Source organism: Hippoglossus hippoglossus, chromosome 19 (assembly GCF_009819705.1).
Source record: "Hippoglossus hippoglossus isolate fHipHip1 chromosome 19, fHipHip1.pri, whole genome shotgun sequence".
Classification (NCBI taxonomy): Eukaryota; Metazoa; Chordata; class Actinopteri; order Pleuronectiformes; family Pleuronectidae; genus Hippoglossus; species Hippoglossus hippoglossus.
The window spans coordinates 12,487,873-12,506,860 of NC_047169.1; the positions used below are offsets into that span (position 1 = coordinate 12,487,873).

Here is an 18,988-nt window from a genome sequence, read left to right on the forward strand (position 1 = left end):
GTGTTGACTCCTTTTTCAGTTGGCAGACCGAAGAAAATTCACTCAGTGCCTAAGACTGCCAGCACCCTGACGTCAGTAACAGACACTGTAACCAAAAATGACACCTCTTTGATGAGTTGGTCCATGCCCAGGAAGAGGCCACCGGTTGACTTCTTCCTCTTCAATGGGACCTCCCGTAAGACCCAGAAAAAAGTACGAGAGCGAGACTTAGGTTTGTTTCATCGGCCTGCCTCTCACTCTCTTGTACCCCCATCCCCCGTCAAAGGTATCTTTGGCTCTCCTTTTGTAGTCGACTCATTCAGTAGCATCGCCAACGGCTACTCAGCGTTTGGAAGCAGTGGGAACTCTGGAGGTGGGCGACCAGCCACCACGGTTGCTTCCATGGGACCCCGTGACTCCTCCTCTTGTTCCTCAGCTGTCACCACGGCAAATGCAGCTGGGAGCAGGAAGCCAGTGGGTGAACGGGACAGGAAACAGTTTCTGGTGAAGCTGGACCACGAAGGAGTGACCTCTCCTAAAACAAAGAACAGCAAGGCCCTGCTTCGACTTGGAGGAAGCGGAGGGAGAGAAGCACCACTGCGATACATCCACCCGTCCCTGCCGGTGAAGGACGGAAAGAAGACGCGAGGAGAAAGAGATGGTGCCGGGGCCCAAGCTGAGGCTCTTCTAACGGGGGCTCCAGCTATAAGAAAGGATCTTCCGTCAGCTGCTGTGGGAGTCCAAGGTGGGGATTACAGTTTGGACTACCCAAGCGACTGCCCCAGCTCTTACTCTGAGCTGGACGAGGAAGATGAGGATGATGGTCGAGGTGTTGAAGCACGTAGAAGAGGTGCACCAGAGACATCTCACCGTGGTGGTCGTTTTCTCTCTCGTCTTTCCGCTTGCTTCTCCTCATCTTCCTCCTCTTCCTCCTCCTCCGCCTCCATCTCCTCATCATCCCTCTGCTCTTCAGACAACGATTCCTCCTACTCCTCTGACGAAGAGTCCTCCTCTGTGCTGCTGCGCCGTGCACTGCTCCAGCAGGACAAACACAAGCACAGGCAGAACGTAAAGTCTGACCAACTAAATCCTGACCCTACAACCTCCAGCTCTTCTCCCTCGGCCTCTGGCCCGGCTCACGGCTTTGTGGCAAAAGCCAACATGGCCGTCTCTGGGTCGAAGGGGAAGGCTGACAGAGCAGAAGACAGGAAGGAGTTCACATCAAAAGGAAGTATGGCGGCTAACAGTAGCACGGCAAAGACCCAGCTAAAGAGGAAAGAAGCAGCTTCTATCAGCCACCATCAGAGCCAAATCAGTCCTGTGAACCAGCAGCCGAAACCTGCTGCCAAGGACCCGGCAACAACAAAGAGGCAGAGGATGTCTTCACCTGAGCCTCTGCCCAACCTGGCTCCACTGCTGCATGGGCGCCAGCTGTGGAAATGGTCCGGCAACCCCACACAGGTAAGATGATTTGTATTATATTTACCTCAGCCAGGGAGGTTATCGTTTCACCACAATCCATTTGTTTGTGAGCAAAATTATACAATAACAACTGAACGGATTTGCATAAAACCTGGAGGAAGGATGCAGTATGGGTCAGGAAGGAACCCAATACATCTTTGTGCGGACCCTGCATTTTTTTTAACTCACTTTAACAGTGTCAGATAGGGCTTTTATAACATTTTCACCCTATTTCCAGACAACAATTCATGGATATTGATGAAAAGAAATCAGCAATACTTAGTGGACTGATATCTAGTGTGTGAAATTTGGTGCAGCTTGATGGAATTGAAGGGAACTTTTGGTGCTTGGCAGAGGTGTGCTCTCTACTGAGTGCCATTCTAGTTTACTATGTTTTTTTTTCTATATCCAAGATGTTGATGAGATAACTATTGGGGAATAATCACTAAAATTTTAGTTCTTCCAGAATCTTACTTCTTTTTGTTATTGAAGTGTCATTGTTACTAAATCCTGTGACATTGAAATCCTGACCTCATCAGACAGTGTTTTTCTCATGATCGCACTTCATTATCTTGGTTGCACAATGGTTGTCTTGGGTATCAGTAACCTACTGAAGCTCATGACTTAAATAGGTTACCGATTGTTGTTGCAGTTTCTGCCGTGTCACACCTCGATTGCGTACAGTAAATACAAAGACCGAGTATATGATCTCACTTGGGAACAGCTTATTCAACCTCATACTCGGCACACACTGGCAACACTATCAGGCTTACCTGGTGTAGTTAATCTCTGAATTTGTCACCCTGATTATTAAGGCATGATCCTGAGATAACGAAATAAAAAACTCTGCCACACTAAGTTTCCAATTCGCCATGCTGTTTGCTTTGTAAACACGACGGCATCTATTGTCTGAGACTTGCGGCTGAAAAGAAACATGCCCCCAATGAACAAAAAGATGGAGCAGAGTGGTAGGCGTGTTTCTCTGGTTATGGTCACTGTGATCATGACTTGTAGGTGAGTTTCTGTGGTATTACCTTATCAGGCTGGAAGTGAATTATTAGTGTGGCAGTAAAGAGACTCCTGGAGTAACATTGAATATAATCAGTTTGGCACCCCTATCCAGAACAGCATAAAGTTAACCGAACACATTTATTGGTTTGAAGCAATAGAGTTAGGGTTAGGGTTATTTTTTGGTAGACTGGGTTTAGTAAAACAAACAAAAACCCAAATTAATTTCTGAAATGAGGCAGGTGTTGAAATAAGCCTTCCACACTGAATACGTTGACTGAGACTCTTGTTTTGATTCTCTTTCCCCCCCGACAGAGGAGAGGTCTGAAGGGTAAAGCCCGCAAACTTTTCTACAAGGCCATTGTGAGGGGCAAGGAGACGGTGCGTGTCGGGGACTGTGCCGTGTTCCTGTCACCTGGCCGGCCACAGCTGCCTTACGTGGGCCGGGTGGAGAGCCTGTGGGAGTCGTGGAGCTCCAGCATGGTGGTCAGGGTCAAGTGGTTCTACCACCCGGAGGAGACTCGTCTGGGGAAGCGACACCGCGATGGCAAGGTAAAGACCAGGAAGGGCAAGAAGAATTTCTAAAAAATATGAATATGTTACCTGGGCTTTGTTTTTTTTCCATGTTCCCATCTGATCTGGTACTTCCTCTTAGTTTTTGAAACTGCTCCCATTTGCAGATCTACATACTCAGTGTAGGATGGGTAATTCCCAGGGCGGATCTCTGGTGTACAGGAAGTCATGCATTTTACATTTCTGGTAATGTCAATACTGGTGTGTTTGGATTAGATGTAAAAAGAGCCGGGTGGCTACAGTAGTAACATCCAGCAGGGCTGAGCAAACATAAAATATCACCTCAAGCAGAAACTTAAACTTCATCATGAGAAAACTAAGAGGTTTGTGTGGGAGGGGAAACGGCAACAAAGATGTGCTGAACAAAAACATCATAATCTCTCTGCTTATCACTTTTCTCTGTGCAATTGTCAATGCAACATTTGGATTGTTTAGTATATTATTTTGTTGATTTTTCAACCATTCTTCTCGTCTCTACAACAGAATGCCTTGTATCAGTCAAGCCACGAGGACGAGAATGACGTGCAGACCATCTCCCATCGCTGCCAGGTGGTCAGCAAGGCCGAGTATGATCACCTGATGCATGAACGCAAGCCGGGGAACACGGCTCATGACCAGTTCTACCAGGCCGGAACCTACGAACCAACCACTGGCCAGCTAATCAGCGCAGACGGCATCGCCATTGTTTCCTAGAACCAGAGGCCATGGAGGGAAATCTAAATATTAGACACGGGCTCTGGAGTCGACTGCCTCCAGGAAGGGACAGAGGGAAACCAAGACAAGAGTTTCAGCTCTGCTTATTCATCTGTCCCTAGTAAGCTAAGGAGCTAGCCCACCGGTTAAAGTCCGGCAGTGGTGGCACTTAAAAAGAGTCCGGTTTGTTCTTCGGAAATTCGGATCCATGTCAGATTTAACCTTTTTATCAGACTTGGACTGAGGCTCCTTTTTGCAGTGGAGTCAGCCGTCCCTCTTTGAAATAACAAAAGTATCTCGCCACAGCGTCAAGATTACTGCAACGAGAGAACCGGAACCACGGACGTGAGCACTTTGGAGCACAGTAGCTTGGAGGGAGGGTGGCAGATTTCGATTTCTGAGACAAAGACAGACTCAGAGAGCAGGAGAGACTGTATGGTAAGGGGAGACTTACTGTAAACCACACTGGTTTGGATGGTTGTAATGGTCTTATACTGGTAGTATGCTGATGACAACGATAACACAATGTGGGAGATGCCCAACAGGACCAAAAAGCACTGTTGTTCGGACTTGTGTGTAAATGTTTGTGTGTGTGTTTGCAGAGTGGCTGTGTTGACCCTGTTTGGCATTTAATGAGCTCTAAGTAAATAGTGCTTTAGCGTGCGTGTGTTTGTATTGTATGTGTGTGTGTGCGTGTGTGTGCGTGTGTGTGTGTGTGTGTGTGTGATCATGCACGTGTACGCCTGTGCTCATCAAGCAAATATGACGTCATGACACAATGTCTCTAATACTCAGAATATTAATCTATCCAGTACGTAACGTGCAGTTTTCAGTCCTTCCGACGGAAACACCCGACGTTTATTGTTTTTGTTTTCTCCTGTCAAGCCATACACGTCAATACCTCTCTCTCGTATCCTCCGATTCAGGTGCGAAGACACATGTACAGGTAGTTGGATTGTTTATTTGAACTGTGGGTGCGTGTTGGTGTGCGTGAGTGTGCGTGCTTTGTACAGCATTATTGTATAAAATAACATGTTGTAAATAGTATACATATATATTTGTTCTTTTTTGTTTTCTTTTGCAGAGAAGATTATTTTATTTAGATTTTTTTAGGGTGTGTGTGGGTGGGTTTGGGAGGGTCTGGCAGAGGGAGGAGGTCGGGTTAAGTTTCTCTCTCGATGCACTGAACAGGATCGGAGGCTCGGACTTGTACAACTGATGTGAAGACTTAGTGGTTGTAAGCCCTGCTTTAGGGATGAACACGTACAAAGGGCGTTTGGGAAATGTTTTTATAAGGAAATCAGAAAAAGGCTCTTTTTAAACATGTGTCCAAAATCCCTTCTTTTTTAATTATTTTTGCTTTGTTGGGATAAGAATGTGCATTTCCTGTTGGGAGCTTTTTCTCTTCACAAATACTGGAAAAGAAACTGAGTTTCTGCTGTTCACAGATCCTGAAAGAATCTAGTTCTTCTTTATCTATTTTATCCTGTATTTCCTATATGAAATGTAGATATTTATCTGGCATCAAAACTAAACATACCAAAGCACCTGTGAGTTTACGCTTCACCGCATTAGAAGGAAAATTATTTTATGAAAATAGACATAAAAAATTACGTTCAATCAAATCTGAATCCGGGACCCCTGCAATCACCGAGGTATTTGAAGTGGAGTTCCTCTCGGTGTCTGCTCATGTTCACCCAGCGTTGCTATGACAGCCCTCGGAGAAACGTTGCAGCAACATTGTCTGCGTGCTGCCCAGCTGATGCACTTGAGGTCTCTATGGCAACCAGAATGGCATCACGTGACTGTGAAGGACAATCAGAGCCAATCAATGGGACAATGGTGAGAGACAAAAAAAAAAAAAAACAAGATAAGGATCAAATCACAAATTATGCTTCTTCGTCACTTTTATTCCTGCTTTGCCAAAAAAATGTCTGTGCGTGTGTGTTTTTACGTTTGCTTGTTTTCCTTGTTTACCATTGTCTTACTGTTTATGCAAGCCTGTGATGACTGTGTGTTGTCGGTGTATAGGATGTATAGGGGGGAAGAACATGAATGCCTTTTTCTATTTTAGGACATTGACTGACTTTTAACAACGATGTTGCTGTTACACTGCAAAGCAAAAGCTTTAAAAAGGAACCTAATGTGAAACTCGATTTTGAATGATTTCTTTAATGGGTCTTTAATTGAATTATTTTTTAAAAAGCTGTATTTTCTTTAAGAAACACTGGATTCAGTTCTACCCATAACCTTTAGACAGAAACAACCTTTTTTTTAAGACCCACTGGAACCTGCTTTGTACGGTTGCGATAGCCTACTAAATATATTATGTAATTTCAGTCATTCTTTGGAAATATGACAATTATTTCCTCATGTACAAAAAGAAAAAAAATTATTTATCTTAATTTTATTGCCTTTTGTGTTTCATTAAAAAAAAAAAAAAAGATTCTTACGAAATAAAAAAAACGTGTTTGTGTTTTTTCTTCCCTGCTGGGTGTGAGTGTCCTGATTGACGCTTTGTGTTCATCAGTGCCGATCATTTGTCCACTGTGAGAAAATTGACCACGGGAGAAAGTGCGGAAGGACAGAGAAGGGAGGGGGAACAGAAAAAAAGACAAACACGAGTGGAGGAAGCAATTTGAAACTGAAGCTGTGTCCGACAGAAGGAGGGAAGAATGGGGAGAGAAAGGGAAACTGTATCTAGCAGCGTTTTCACGAGAGACGATGGGCGGGATAGAGTCTCCCCGGGCTGTACAGGTGGGTCAGGTATTCAGAATAATAAAAAACGGAACAGCACCATTAAGAGAACAAAGCCAGGGTATCAGCTTTCAACCTGCAAATATTACAAACCCTCAGTGTGTGGATACATGAGGGTGTGTGAATGCAACTTGCTCACAAAATAAAACATTTAGGCCACGATGATATTAATCCATGCCGTGTGAATGCATTCCTGCACTTCCATGAGTTTGCTGCTTTGCCTGTGTGTGTGTGTGTGTCTGTAATATGTGTGTAGTGTGTGTAACATGAGAGCTGGGAAGAACAGTTGAGATTATCCCCCGCAGGGTGTGGAGTTTCTGGGACAAAGTGCGCAAATTTACTGCTTTTTATTTGAGACTTCCTGTGGTATATTCGCACCTTTTTATCGCAGCGTAACCGGAGCCTTTGTGAAGCAGCTTATTGCAACATTAATGTCTGGATGGAGGATTTACCTCTGACCTCAAATTACAGTCCGGCCGCCTCGTGGCAGCGCACAAAGGGAGAGGGCCCGGACACGGCGTCGCCTTGAACTTCTGCCGTAAACCTTATTTTACTCCGAGCCATGTTTTCTAACGTCTGCCCCTCCTTCACCGTTCCTTTCTCTTTTCTTCTTCTCGGCCCGCTCCCTGCTTTACTTGTCAATACAGGAAAAGTTGACTCACCTTTTATTTCTGAATAACTTTGCTAATGGTCCTTGGCCACATAGTTTGAAACACACACAGTCAAGTCCAGGCTCTTTGTCCGGCATGTGCGAGTGTGTGTTTGCTTTGCTTTTGTCTTCTGTTTTTAGCTGTTTCTGCAGTATAACTTGCTATTACAAAGATATGAAACACAACGCCTGCCAGTCTAGTCTGGCCGCACACACATACACACGCATGCAGCCATTTTGCTCACCGGTGGGCTTTACATCCTCATCGGCCTCCTCAATCAACCAACGCCTTCAAAACACACAGACATTAAGTGCAGTCTTTGACTCCTTATCAGCAGGTTTGCATTGGGCTTATCGGGCTGACATTGTTAAACTACTTTACCCAGAATGCTGCGGGAGATAGGGGCACAATGGGAGGCTGGGGGTGCCCTCTGGGTTAATGAGAGAGGGCTTTCACGCCGTAAGAGCAAACATGCCGCGAGCTGATTTGTGTGTGTGAGTGTGTGTGTGTACAGGGTCAAGGTGTCACAGAGAGGTGGGGCACTCTTTTTTAAAATATTTTTTTCTTCCTGGTGGGGGCGGGTGGATCAGAGCTGAGAAACCACATCTGAAAGCACGTCACTCGTCAAGTCGCTGTCCATGTTTCTGTTTATGAGTGTGTGTGTGTGTGTCATCTGTCTTCTACTGTATTGCATGGATAGGTAAGAGAAATGTTGAAAAAGAGAACTGAGCAGTGACACAGTAAAAAAACTAGTTGAGTGAAAAAGAAAGTGTGTTTGTGTTTGTCTTCTTGAAACAAGGGAGGAACTAACTTTGTCACTAGAGTGTTAGCCGGCTTGAGTGTGATTTTTTGTCTGTACATTTTCCTCAACTTGTGTACGTGTGTACGTGTGTGTGTGTGTGTGTGTTGGAACAGCTCCATCCAGAGAAAGCCCTCCGTTTCGATATAGACTGAGCATGTCAATGCAGTGAATGAATGGCTGTCAGCTGCAGCTTGATGCCGCTTGTGTGCATGTGTGTGTTTGTGCACGGGTTTGTATGCGCGCGTGTTTGTGTTTGTGTGTGCGTGTGCGTGTGTGTGCTGGGGTACATTCAGGTCACTCAGAGTAGGAGTAAGAAGATCAGTGGATTTCACTGCATCACCTCATCCATCGTTCATATGAGCCTCTGCAAGCTCGTCATCGGTATCCGTCTTCCTACCGGTGTGTGTGTGTGTGTGTGTGTGTGTGTGTGAGACTGTATATCCAGTCTGACACATTGGTAGTTGTGCAACGTATTCTGTGGCAGCAGATGGTAGGCTTACATAAATCATGGATTCTTGGCAGAGTGGAAGTCATGTCCATGTTCTCCTGCGTTACAACACCAACAAACCTCAACTGTTCTTTTTCCTTCCCCCCAATTTTACGACTTGTTTCGCTTTCTGCCCCATTGCACTGACTGTTCCAAGTAAAATGATATGTGATGTTGTATTTTCCCACAGATTCAAGTCCATGTGCAGATGTTATGGTGATATTTTCTGCATCAACAGTTAATATCATCTAAAGGACTGTTTTCATAATGCACAGTTTTTTCATGACTGTCTTACAATCATAGGAAAATCTACATTAGAGTTTAGGCTCTTAAAAATAACACAATCAACTTATTATTTAAATTTAATGTATATTTATTTTTACATTTCACTCTGGTGTTTCCTTTATTTTTCTGTTTTTTCTATTTCCTAAGGCTCGGACATGTGTCTTTTATTTCATTAGTTTACATGAAAAATTATTATTATTCAGCAAATATTGATGCTTTGTAGAGTTTTATTCAAAAGCAACATTTTAGTTTATTAGTTTATAACAAGTTTATTTTTCATATCAATGAAAGAGGGAATGATAATAATAATAATAATTATTGTTGTTGTTGTTTTTGTTATTATAATTATTTCACTGCACCTTTCTAGACACCCAAGGACACCTCATAATATATAATAAATGAACACATGAATAATTAAATAATTCATTCAATAATAAAATTAAAGAATATACATTTTTTTAATGGTTTTCAAAATAAAAGTCTTAACAGTTTAAATGTTACATATATTATTATATACATGGATTTATTTTTGTGTCCATTTCCACATGAAAATGAGAAGAAATAAGAGGAGGAGAGATGCTAAACAGTGAAGAGGAGAAAAAGATAAAGATGAGCGGAGGGGTGGTTTACAGCTGGCACGCCGGCCAGGGGCCATTAAGGGTCAAACTCCCTCCAGTAACCTTCTAATCCACTAGATTTTAACACGAAACTACAGAAAATGATGATTTCCTCTCCATGTTGCACACACACACACACACACACACACACACACACACAGTCTCACACAGTCTCGGTGTGTAGTTTCAGTCTGTACACTGAGCAGAGCAGTTCTGGTGGTTATCACGAATGCTGGTATTTGATATTTGGAATAGTGGAGGAGTCTTGGCCGTCTCGAGGCCGCCTGCCCCGCCGGTCAGAATAGGTCAAACACGCTGTAAAGTCTTAGTGGACACAGCAACCCCAGCTACAGACACCTGATAGCTGCTGTGTGGGAATGTGTGTGTGATATTTATGATGTGATCTTGATGCAGGATGGAATTTATATGTGTGTGTCTGTGAGAGAGAGAGAGACACTTAATTGCCAAGCTTGCCAACTCTACCCCAGCGACAGCAGGTGAACCGATATGCACCGTGTACGAGTCCCGGTTTGGCAGGGGCCGTTTCTGTGTGGATGTTCGGTGCCACGGCTCACTCCCAAAGGTTCAGACTGAGGTGAGGGTGATTGAAGACTCTAGTAGCATGGGACCACACTAGAAATAAAACTTGACCCAATGATATCCCTGACAGAGGCTGAACACAACATTTACTCAATTACTGTACACGTACTTTACCTCAGTACTTGTATTTCATGCAACTTTATACTTCTATTAATCAATGTCACTCGTAGTTAGTGGTGCAGAGTTGGATTAATAAGAAACACAAATAAACTACTAAATTACAATGTAAAATTATAGCTGAAGCTACGCAGCAATATATAAAGTAGTTGAGGTTAGCTCCACCTTTATCAGGCGCCACTTTTAAAATGAAGAAAACATTAATGAATCATAATCATGTAATGTAACATTCATTATTTTAAAACCAGCCATTATCCATAATGACAAAATGTTAATTTTGGTTCTGAAAAAATAGTTTTATTCCAGTAAAATATTTAGTCGATGACTTGTTACTTTTTTACATTCTGGTTTTGTTCCTTTTGGACGGGACGATTTCAGAAAGCTCAGGGAGAAGATCGTAATTGGACCTTGAGTTAGGATTGCATGACCTGGATAAAAATATGACATGAAATCAATGATTTCAATTTTATTTTTGGATGTTTTAAATATGGAAAAAATGATTGTGTTGAAATCTGATTTTAATAATCAATGTGTTCATTTCCTGTGGCAGCTCACAACAAGTGAAAATGAGTGAAAGAGACCGACTGCAATACAACAAAAAGGTATTTTAAATATGAAAAAAGAAAGAAAACAAACAAAATGAATATAAGCAATATGTACAAGGTGGTGATGACTTGTGTTTACTCTTCTTCAAATGAAAAGAGCAGCAGAGAGTATTTCCTGCAACAGCTTTGGGTCAGCCTCAACAGAGGTGAGTTGAGGAACTGGAGGAAGAGGAGTGACCACAGCAGAGGTGAGTGGAGGAGCTGGACAAAGATGAGTGACCTCAGCAGAGGTGAGTGGAGGAGCTGGTGGAGAGACCTCAGCAGAGGTGAGTGGAGGAGCTGGTGGAAGAGGAGTGACCTCAGTAGATGTGGTTGGAGGAGCTGGAGGAGAGACCCCAGTAGAGGTGGTTGGAGGAGCTGGTGGAAGAGGAGAGACCTCAGCAGAGGTGAGTGGAGGAGCTGGAGGAGAGACCTCAGTAGAGGTGAGTGGAGGAGCTGGTGGAGAGACCTCAGCAGAGGTGGTTGGAGGAGCTGGTGGAAGAGGAGTGACCTCAGTAGAGGTGGTTGGAGGAGCTGGTGGAAGAGGAGAGACCTCAGTAGAGGTGGTTGGAGGAGCTGGTGGAAGAGGAGTGACCTCAGTAGAGGTGGTTGGAGGAGCTGGTGGAAGAGGAGTGACCTCAGTAGAGGTGGTTGGAGGAGCTGGAGGAGAGACCTCAGTAGAGGTGGTTGGAGGAGCTGGTGGAAGAGGAGTGACCCCAGTAGAGGTGGTTGGAGGAGCTGGTGGAAGAGGAGAGACCTCAGTAGAGGTGGTTGGAGGAGCTGGTGGAAGAGGAGTGACCTCAGTAGAGGTGGTTGGAGGAGCTGGTGGAAGAGGAGTGACCTCAGTAGAGGTGGTTGGAGGAGCTGGTGGAAGAGGAGTGACCTCAGTAGAGGTGGTTGGAGGAGCTGGTGGAAGAGGAGTGACCTCAGTAGAGGTGGTTGGAGGAGCTGGTGGAAGAGGAGTGACCTCAGTAGAGGTGGTTGGAGGAGCTGGTGGAAGAGGAGAGACCTAGGCAGAGGTGGCTGGAGGAGCTGGTGGAAGAGGAGTGACCTCAGTAGATGTGGTTGGAGGAGCTGGTGGAAGAGGAGAGACCTCAGCAGAGGTGAGTGGAGGAGCTGGAGGAGAGACCTCAGTAGAGGTGGTTGGAGGAGCTGATTGGACAGCCAATGGGTTTATAGATTGTGTGTAACTGCACACTCAGGGACTCTTTGCTCTGCGCCCCACCAACACACACACACACAGATATAAACAGATTGAAGAAACTGTAAAAATATTTACTCTTGTGAAATATTTAATTTTTTTCACAAACTCCTCCAGAAAGAAGAAATAAACACACACGTTCACATAAACAGGCACAAATTCTCTGAACAGCTTTCTTACAATCACACAATGTTCACAATGCCGACATTATCCTGCACCTTTTCCTCTTGGTTCCTTTCCCATGCCCCCCCCCCCCCCCACACACACACACACACTTTGCTGAGTCAATGCGGGTAACAAAAGACCAACCTACAACCATATTTCTCGTGTGCCTGTCTTGATTTCTGCTCTTTGATATATAGGAGGCTTAATGTTCCCATTGATTTTATACTGTATATTCCTGGTGTGTTGGTTCAGCCCTGCTCACTGAGCGTGGCGTCTTAATCTCTCAGGATCACTGTCAGTTGATGAATTGTCAGTCATACCGAGCAGAGCAGAGCAGCTTTTAGCTTCAGGGACAACAGGCAGAGAAGTTTAGACAGAGAACATAAAGCAGACGCTGTGCGTTGGCAGTTGTCTTTGTTCTATACCATCATCTCCTCTTTGTGTGGCACATAGTTTCATCAGTGCGTGATTTCAAGAAGTGAAATGAGTCTGAGGCTGCCTCCAGCTGAGAAATCGCTGTGTTTACCAATTATTCTCCAAATTGTTAATTCACTTTCCACCATTTATCACCATGGTTACCGTGTCTTGACATCAGCCCTGTTCAACTGGGACTAGTATTACCTGGGCGTCTTGTTGTAATTTGTAATAATTTCAGAGGTTGTCCATTTTCCTAACTGCTTGAGAATCTGTAACTGTAAAGGTAAAAATAAAAGAATAAAAGCAAACTGCCCTCCATTTTTCACCGAACACAAAGGTCAAGAAGTAATATTAGGTCTTGTGTCTTAGTAATTACAATCTTTTATTTAAAAAAATTAAAATCCTGTATTTGTTTGTGCTGTTCCCCTCATCTGAGTTGATGTTGGACCATTTGAAAAGAGGAATTAACCACCAATGCTTGTTGAAAACACTGTAAAACCACATCATTATGTATACATTTCAATGTAGACTGGTGGGTATGGGTATATATTGGGTTTTTATTTGTGTATGGGAGATTCAAATTAATGATAACAACAAATAGAAAAAAGATGTTCTGAAAAATAGGCTTCTCAAAGGTTTTTTTGAGAACATTTATGAGAGTGTTTATGAGAACATTTGACATATTCATAAATACACTCCAGTTTCCTTAAGCTTAATCTTTGTTTCGTTAACTAATGTGAGTTGAATAAAGCAAATTATACCTGTTTAGATCTCACCACCGCTTTAATAACAGATTGCATTGATTATTTCAATGATGTCCCACTGAATGTATTCATGTATTGATTGCAACATTTTATAATTAAAAAAACTAATCTAACCGCAGACTGCATATAAAGATGGATGACATGACTTCTCTCTATAAGTGAAGCCAATCGACCCCTGGTGGCTGCCTGCAGTATAGGTCATAAACCCTGCCTCCTCCATTTGAGGTTAGAGACATGAAGATTTTTCCTAAAGACAATTTCTGTCATTCTAGCAAGTTCTAATCACACTGATGTTTGTTCAAGTGATAATTTGTACCGGTTTGGTTGTTAGTAGCTATTTGATGCTATAAAAATGGAATAAAACGTCATGATTGACAGCTGAGACTGACTCGTGATTGGTCGAGGAGGTGTACTGACAGGACCTCCCTACTGGGGCTCAATCCATCGATGTGCCATGTTCCTATTTATTCAAGCAGGAATTATTTCAAGGCTCTTATTGTCACTATAAAACATATAATTTGATACGGAATAACTTTGAGAAAATCTGATGAGGTGTTACGAAATGCAACCTGACCGTCCGCTTACATGACGACTGTTGCATCACATCACACTTTAGCGATGACAGAAGCATGTGAGGAGATAAATCCTCAAACGCCGTCACACTGTTCAGGTTTCATATTAATTTACTGTACGTATCACGTCCAGACGGGCGTACAGTTACAGGTATTATGATGACCCCCGCAGTGTGGCTTACAACACAGCGAGAGTGTGTGTGTGTGTGTGCGCATGTGTGTGTGGTACTACAGCCTCCTCTACATGCATTCATGTCACGTATCTGTTGGCTCAAAGAAAACGTTTCATCTATAATCGCCCCTTCATCTTCCATGGAGGTGTGTGAGTCTGACTGTGTGTGTTTCTGCATTAATGTGTATTTGGGGTCTATAAGTTTGTGCGTCCATTTCAAATATGCATGCATGTGTGTTGCCTAAACATACACATCAGAGGCCTTAGTCATGGGCCTGATCTCTCAGAGTGTGTGTGTGTGTGTGTGTCGGCGAGTGCATGCTGATGGCTCTTCACTCTTTCATCTCATCAAGTGTTCATCACTCCGTCCTTCATCAATCACACCATCCAGCCAATCACTCATTAACCCAGAGTCCTGCTTTTAAATGATAAGATCTCTCCGTCCACAGCTGTCTGTACATCCACAAACACACACACACACACACACACACACACACACACACACACACACACACACACACACACACACACACATGATGACGTGGAATGTGATCACAGTGACTTTCGAAGGTATTCTTGCTAACGCAGTGGGAGGCCTCCTGCGTACTGCCGACACATTATTCCCCCTCTTCATACCACATACCCTCCAGCTCACTGCTGGTCACCAGTATACACACACACAAATGTACACACATGCACATATGCACACCGTTTCCATGGTGATGGATAGGCAGCCATGCGAAATGAGTGCGTAGTCCCTTGGGACATCTCCTTTGTCCATCTTTCCATCGCTCCCCTTTAGTGATGACAAGATGTCTCCTCTCTGTCTCTCCTTCCCTTCGGCCTCTGCTCATTATGCATAATGCATGTGTTTCAATTCATAAGCTAAATTTCATCTGGTCCATCCAGTGTGTTGCAGCACAGCCAGTCTTTGTTCCTGAACTCTTTCCTCCAGATTTCCCCAGTAGTGCTCCAAACTCAAATGCAACAGCGACTTTAAGCCCAGTTGATCTGGCTTGTCCTGTAACCTCGTCGGTGTCGCAACAAGTGCAGCGTGATGCACTTTGAGTGACAGCTCCTCATTATGACAGACTAAGTGTGGTATGGATGGCAGGAGGGAGGGAGTGAACAGATTAGTCGCTCTGAGAGGTTGTGAAAAAAAATGAAGCAGGAGATGATCCCTTCATTTCCTGTGAGTCACCACCAGTAAGCATGTTGGGGCTTTACTGAGCAGAAGATCCTCTCTGTCCTCTACTGGGACGCTTTACAAGAAGACAAAGGATGTTGTTTCATCACGTGATGGAGGTCACATGATGCAAGGAAAGAAGTCATGTGGCCTCCATCAGCCGTCTTTTGTAAGAGAAGAATCCAGTGGTGTATTACTGGCCCCTGAAATGCCCCTATCCCTTCAGTCGTCTTTTTTTTTCAATAAACTGGTCACTTAATAACAATAAATACAATTTGGCCACAATTTTTATTTTCTAAGCTTTTTGAAGTACACAGTGTGCTTGGACAAGAAACACATTTCAAAATATACTCAAATCTTCGGACCTAACAGTAAAAAAGGTTTTGTTGTAGGTGTTTGAGTTCTCTCTCTCTCTCTCTCTCTCTCTCTCTCTCTCTCTCTCTCTCTCTCGCCCCCCCCCCCCCCCTCCCCTTTCTGTTCTTTCTGTTCTTTCCCCTTCAGGGCATTTGTTTGGCAGGGGGCGTGTCTGTCTTCTCCTGCAGCAGACACGCCTGTTTCCACTCAGCTCATCAACCTGACTATAAAAGCTTGGTCTTCACTCCACTGCTGTGCCACATTATTCTGTCTCGTTCTGTAGTTGCGCTGTGTTCTTCCTCCCAGTTTTTTTAAAGTGCCTTACAGTCTAGCATTGTTCAGCCGCCAGTTTTGCAGCGTTTCTCGTTTAGCTCGTGTTTTGTTGTACTTACCTGTGTTTTCTCCGTGTGCTCAGCCCTCGTGCCGTCCCTGGGAATCTGCTAGCCAGCCTGCTCTCTGCCTCCACTGCCTGCTCCTTTTGCTTTTTGTTGCAGCAATAAACTCTTTTTATTTTTTTACCTAGTCTCTGCTTTGGGGTCCAAACAAAACCAAAACCTAACACAAGGAATGACTTAAATATGAAGCTTACTGAATCAGGAATTGTGCATAGATGTTAGACTTATAATTGGCCCCTCTGTGTAAATTATGGCCCCTGATTTAGAAAAATCCTAGATCCACCACTGTGTTTTGCTTAATTTTTGCCATTTTTCTCTGACAATCTATTACGAAACATCTCTCTTAAGCTCATTTAAAACTGTTAATAAGGTCGTGAAGTCATCGATAAGTCCGTCTTCATGCAGTCATGAATTTGAGGTTGAGAAATATGGATTGTTCTTTACAAATTGCAGCAGATTTAGCGTTTTTTGAGGATCATATCTTTTCTTTTTTCTTGGACCTGGTTCTAGCGCTGTAATTTATTTTATCTCAACTAAGCTGAAAAAGAAAACTAACATCAGTGACAAAAAGAAAAAAACAACACTCATGTAGTTAGTTATTTCCACTCTAAGGCAAAAAGAGAATCAGCATATGTGCAAATGCATCAGTGTCGCTTTGGTGATAAATGAGTCTGACATATATGAAGCCAGAGAGGCAGCACATGCTTCTTACACATGTGAGCTAACCTGACTCACACCATGGTGATTCTGCAACTCTGGGACATTTCATATCTGTGGGAGATGTCTCACATAGATTCTGTGTTGTTTCACTATTATGTATTCTATGAGTTGGTTAATAAATCATATGTAACTGGTATGCTATGAAGGCTAGATTACAAAAGCCATGTTCTTCACTGTTGAAGTGCAATCATAACAAACTGATTACAATGAAATGAGTCATTAAATATTTGCATTTTGTAAACATCAGACACCCATAAAACTATTAATTGCTGATACTCATTTTCATCATGCATTCAATCAATTATTCATCACTCATCACAGTTATTATCACACTTGTGTCGCACACCACTACCTGACGAAGGCATGAAATGAAAAATAAAGAGATCATAAAAGCTGTTACAATTAATCCTCGGGGCGGCGTGTGAATGTGTGTATCAAATTTCATGCCAATCCATCCAATAGATGCTGAGTAATTTCACTGAAAATTTCAAATGTCAGCCTTGTTGTTTTCCCTACAGGAAAAGTTAAGGACGTAGCAGAGTCCTGAGGATACACCCTCCCGGGACCATGAACATCTGTACAATCTGTACAATATTTGTGTTCTTACATCGAGATGTCGAGATATTTCATTGTTGTGTGAAATTTTGACCTGTTGATGAAGTCAGGGGATCATCAGGTCAGCAAGGTTCACCCTCTGGGGACATTCACTAGTTGTTGAGATATGTCAACCTGGACCAAAATGGTGAGCTAACCGCCTGACTGACTCATTGACATCTGAATATTTTCTGTTATATGACCTGCATCCTTTGTCATCATTTGCCCAGAGTGACGACTGTGCATGGTCTCCCTCATGTTATCTTTGTAGTGTATAAGGATCAGTGTTAGCGTATTCATTTTTTGGGGAACATAGCACACAGTGTTTGATTGTATTCATCCATGTGAGGAAAAGGCCCAAAATCACAAAGATGTTGACTCTGCTATATGAAGCTGAACTGACAAAGTATCTGTCAAAATGACAGCTGTTACGTGAACTTTCCCCTTTGTCTTTTTTTGCTCATCTAGAAAAACAAAATGTCCCTTATCTATAAAATCATCTGGCAGTAACGCGACTGGCTGTTTCCATTGAGCTTCTGTTTTCGTTGCTCAATCACCCAACGACATGCAAAAACACATAATGTTGTAACGCTAGTTCATTTGTCACGTTGAGATTTGGAGCAGGAATGACGACTCTGAGACGTAGCGAAACGGAACGCTTGTGCAACGGCTGTCTCCAGCGTGAAGCGAAGGTGAACCAGGGAGTGCTACAAAGGTGATGTGGAAGGTGAAAGACAAGGAATAGATGAGCAGGGGATGACCTAAAGAGATATAGTGGAGGTGAGATAGTTGGACATGGCGGACATTGTAGAAAAGTTGTGCAATAAACTCCCCCATCTGGGAATTTCATCAGTCTGCGATTGTGCAAACAAAACCATCTGTCTCTATCTTTCACTCTTGAACAAATCACAATAGAGGCTGATTATTGCTCTTGCACACAAAGTTAAAGCGCCGGTGCCAGTTGGGACTCTGAGGTCACCAGCGTGAGGGTTTTAACAGGCTCCCGCTCCCCCACAGGAAATGTTGAAAATCGGACCACAGATGGGAGACGTTGGATGCAATCAGGGAAATGTCGGGAAAACATCATCCTTATACGACCACTCACACACCCACCACCCAGTGACCGTCCACCCACACCACAGGGTCCCTAATAAATAAGGCTAACTCCACACTTCACTTTTATTGTGCGCACCGGTATGTATATCTCTTTCTCAATGTGTGTGTGTGTGTGTGTGTGTGTGTGTGTGTGTGTGTGTGTGTGTGTGTGTGTGTGTTTGTGTGTGACCTCCCCGTCCTTCGGCATGTGGAACATTTTGCTCTGCTGTTTTTACAAGCCAGGCGTTAAGCTGTCCATCAAATGCCAGGAAAATACCCTGGATCCTTTTCCTCCTATCGCAGACACACACACACACACACACACCCCCATGCACGCACACACACACATCGATTCCCCAGAAACCACAGTCACAGTAGTGGTAGCTGCTCCTCTGCCAAGCTGTTAAACACACTGAAACCATCCTCTCCGCTTCTTTACAGCCTCTCCTCTACATGAGCCTTCTCTTTTTACATCCGTCCGTCCTCCCTTCCACCCATCATTCATCTCTCTCGATATCGCTCCGTAAATATCCTCTCTGCTTAGATACAGGCCGTGTTAAAAGGCCAGCAACTGCTGACTGGATGGGCAGTGATACAGCCGGCCTCGTCTGGCCTCAGCGCCTCCGATCGGCTTGTTGGGAGATTTGCTTGTAAATGTAAAACACAGCTTGACATATACTATGGATCTCTATTACTACTGCTTTTTTTTACAGTCAATAGAGAGGGTGCAGAGGTTGCGT

At 43.7% G+C, this 18,988-nt stretch overlaps 1 protein-coding gene across 3 annotated transcripts in view; it reads left to right on the top strand.

The window, feature by feature from the left end:
• Positions 1-6,180, top strand: part of bahcc1b (BAH domain and coiled-coil containing 1b) — a 66,867-nt gene extending 60,687 nt beyond the window's left edge. For all 3 annotated transcript variants that reach the window (XM_034569945.1, XM_034569946.1, XM_034569944.1), the window contains exons 26-28: positions 20-1,440; positions 2,764-3,000; positions 3,505-6,180. In XM_034569945.1, coding sequence (XP_034425836.1) covers positions 20-1,440; positions 2,764-3,000; positions 3,505-3,714 — 1,868 coding nt within the window. In that variant the 3' untranslated portion in view covers positions 3,715-6,180. The remainder of the gene's footprint in view (positions 1-19; positions 1,441-2,763; positions 3,001-3,504) is intronic.
• Positions 6,181-18,988: the final 12,808 nt, after the last annotated feature.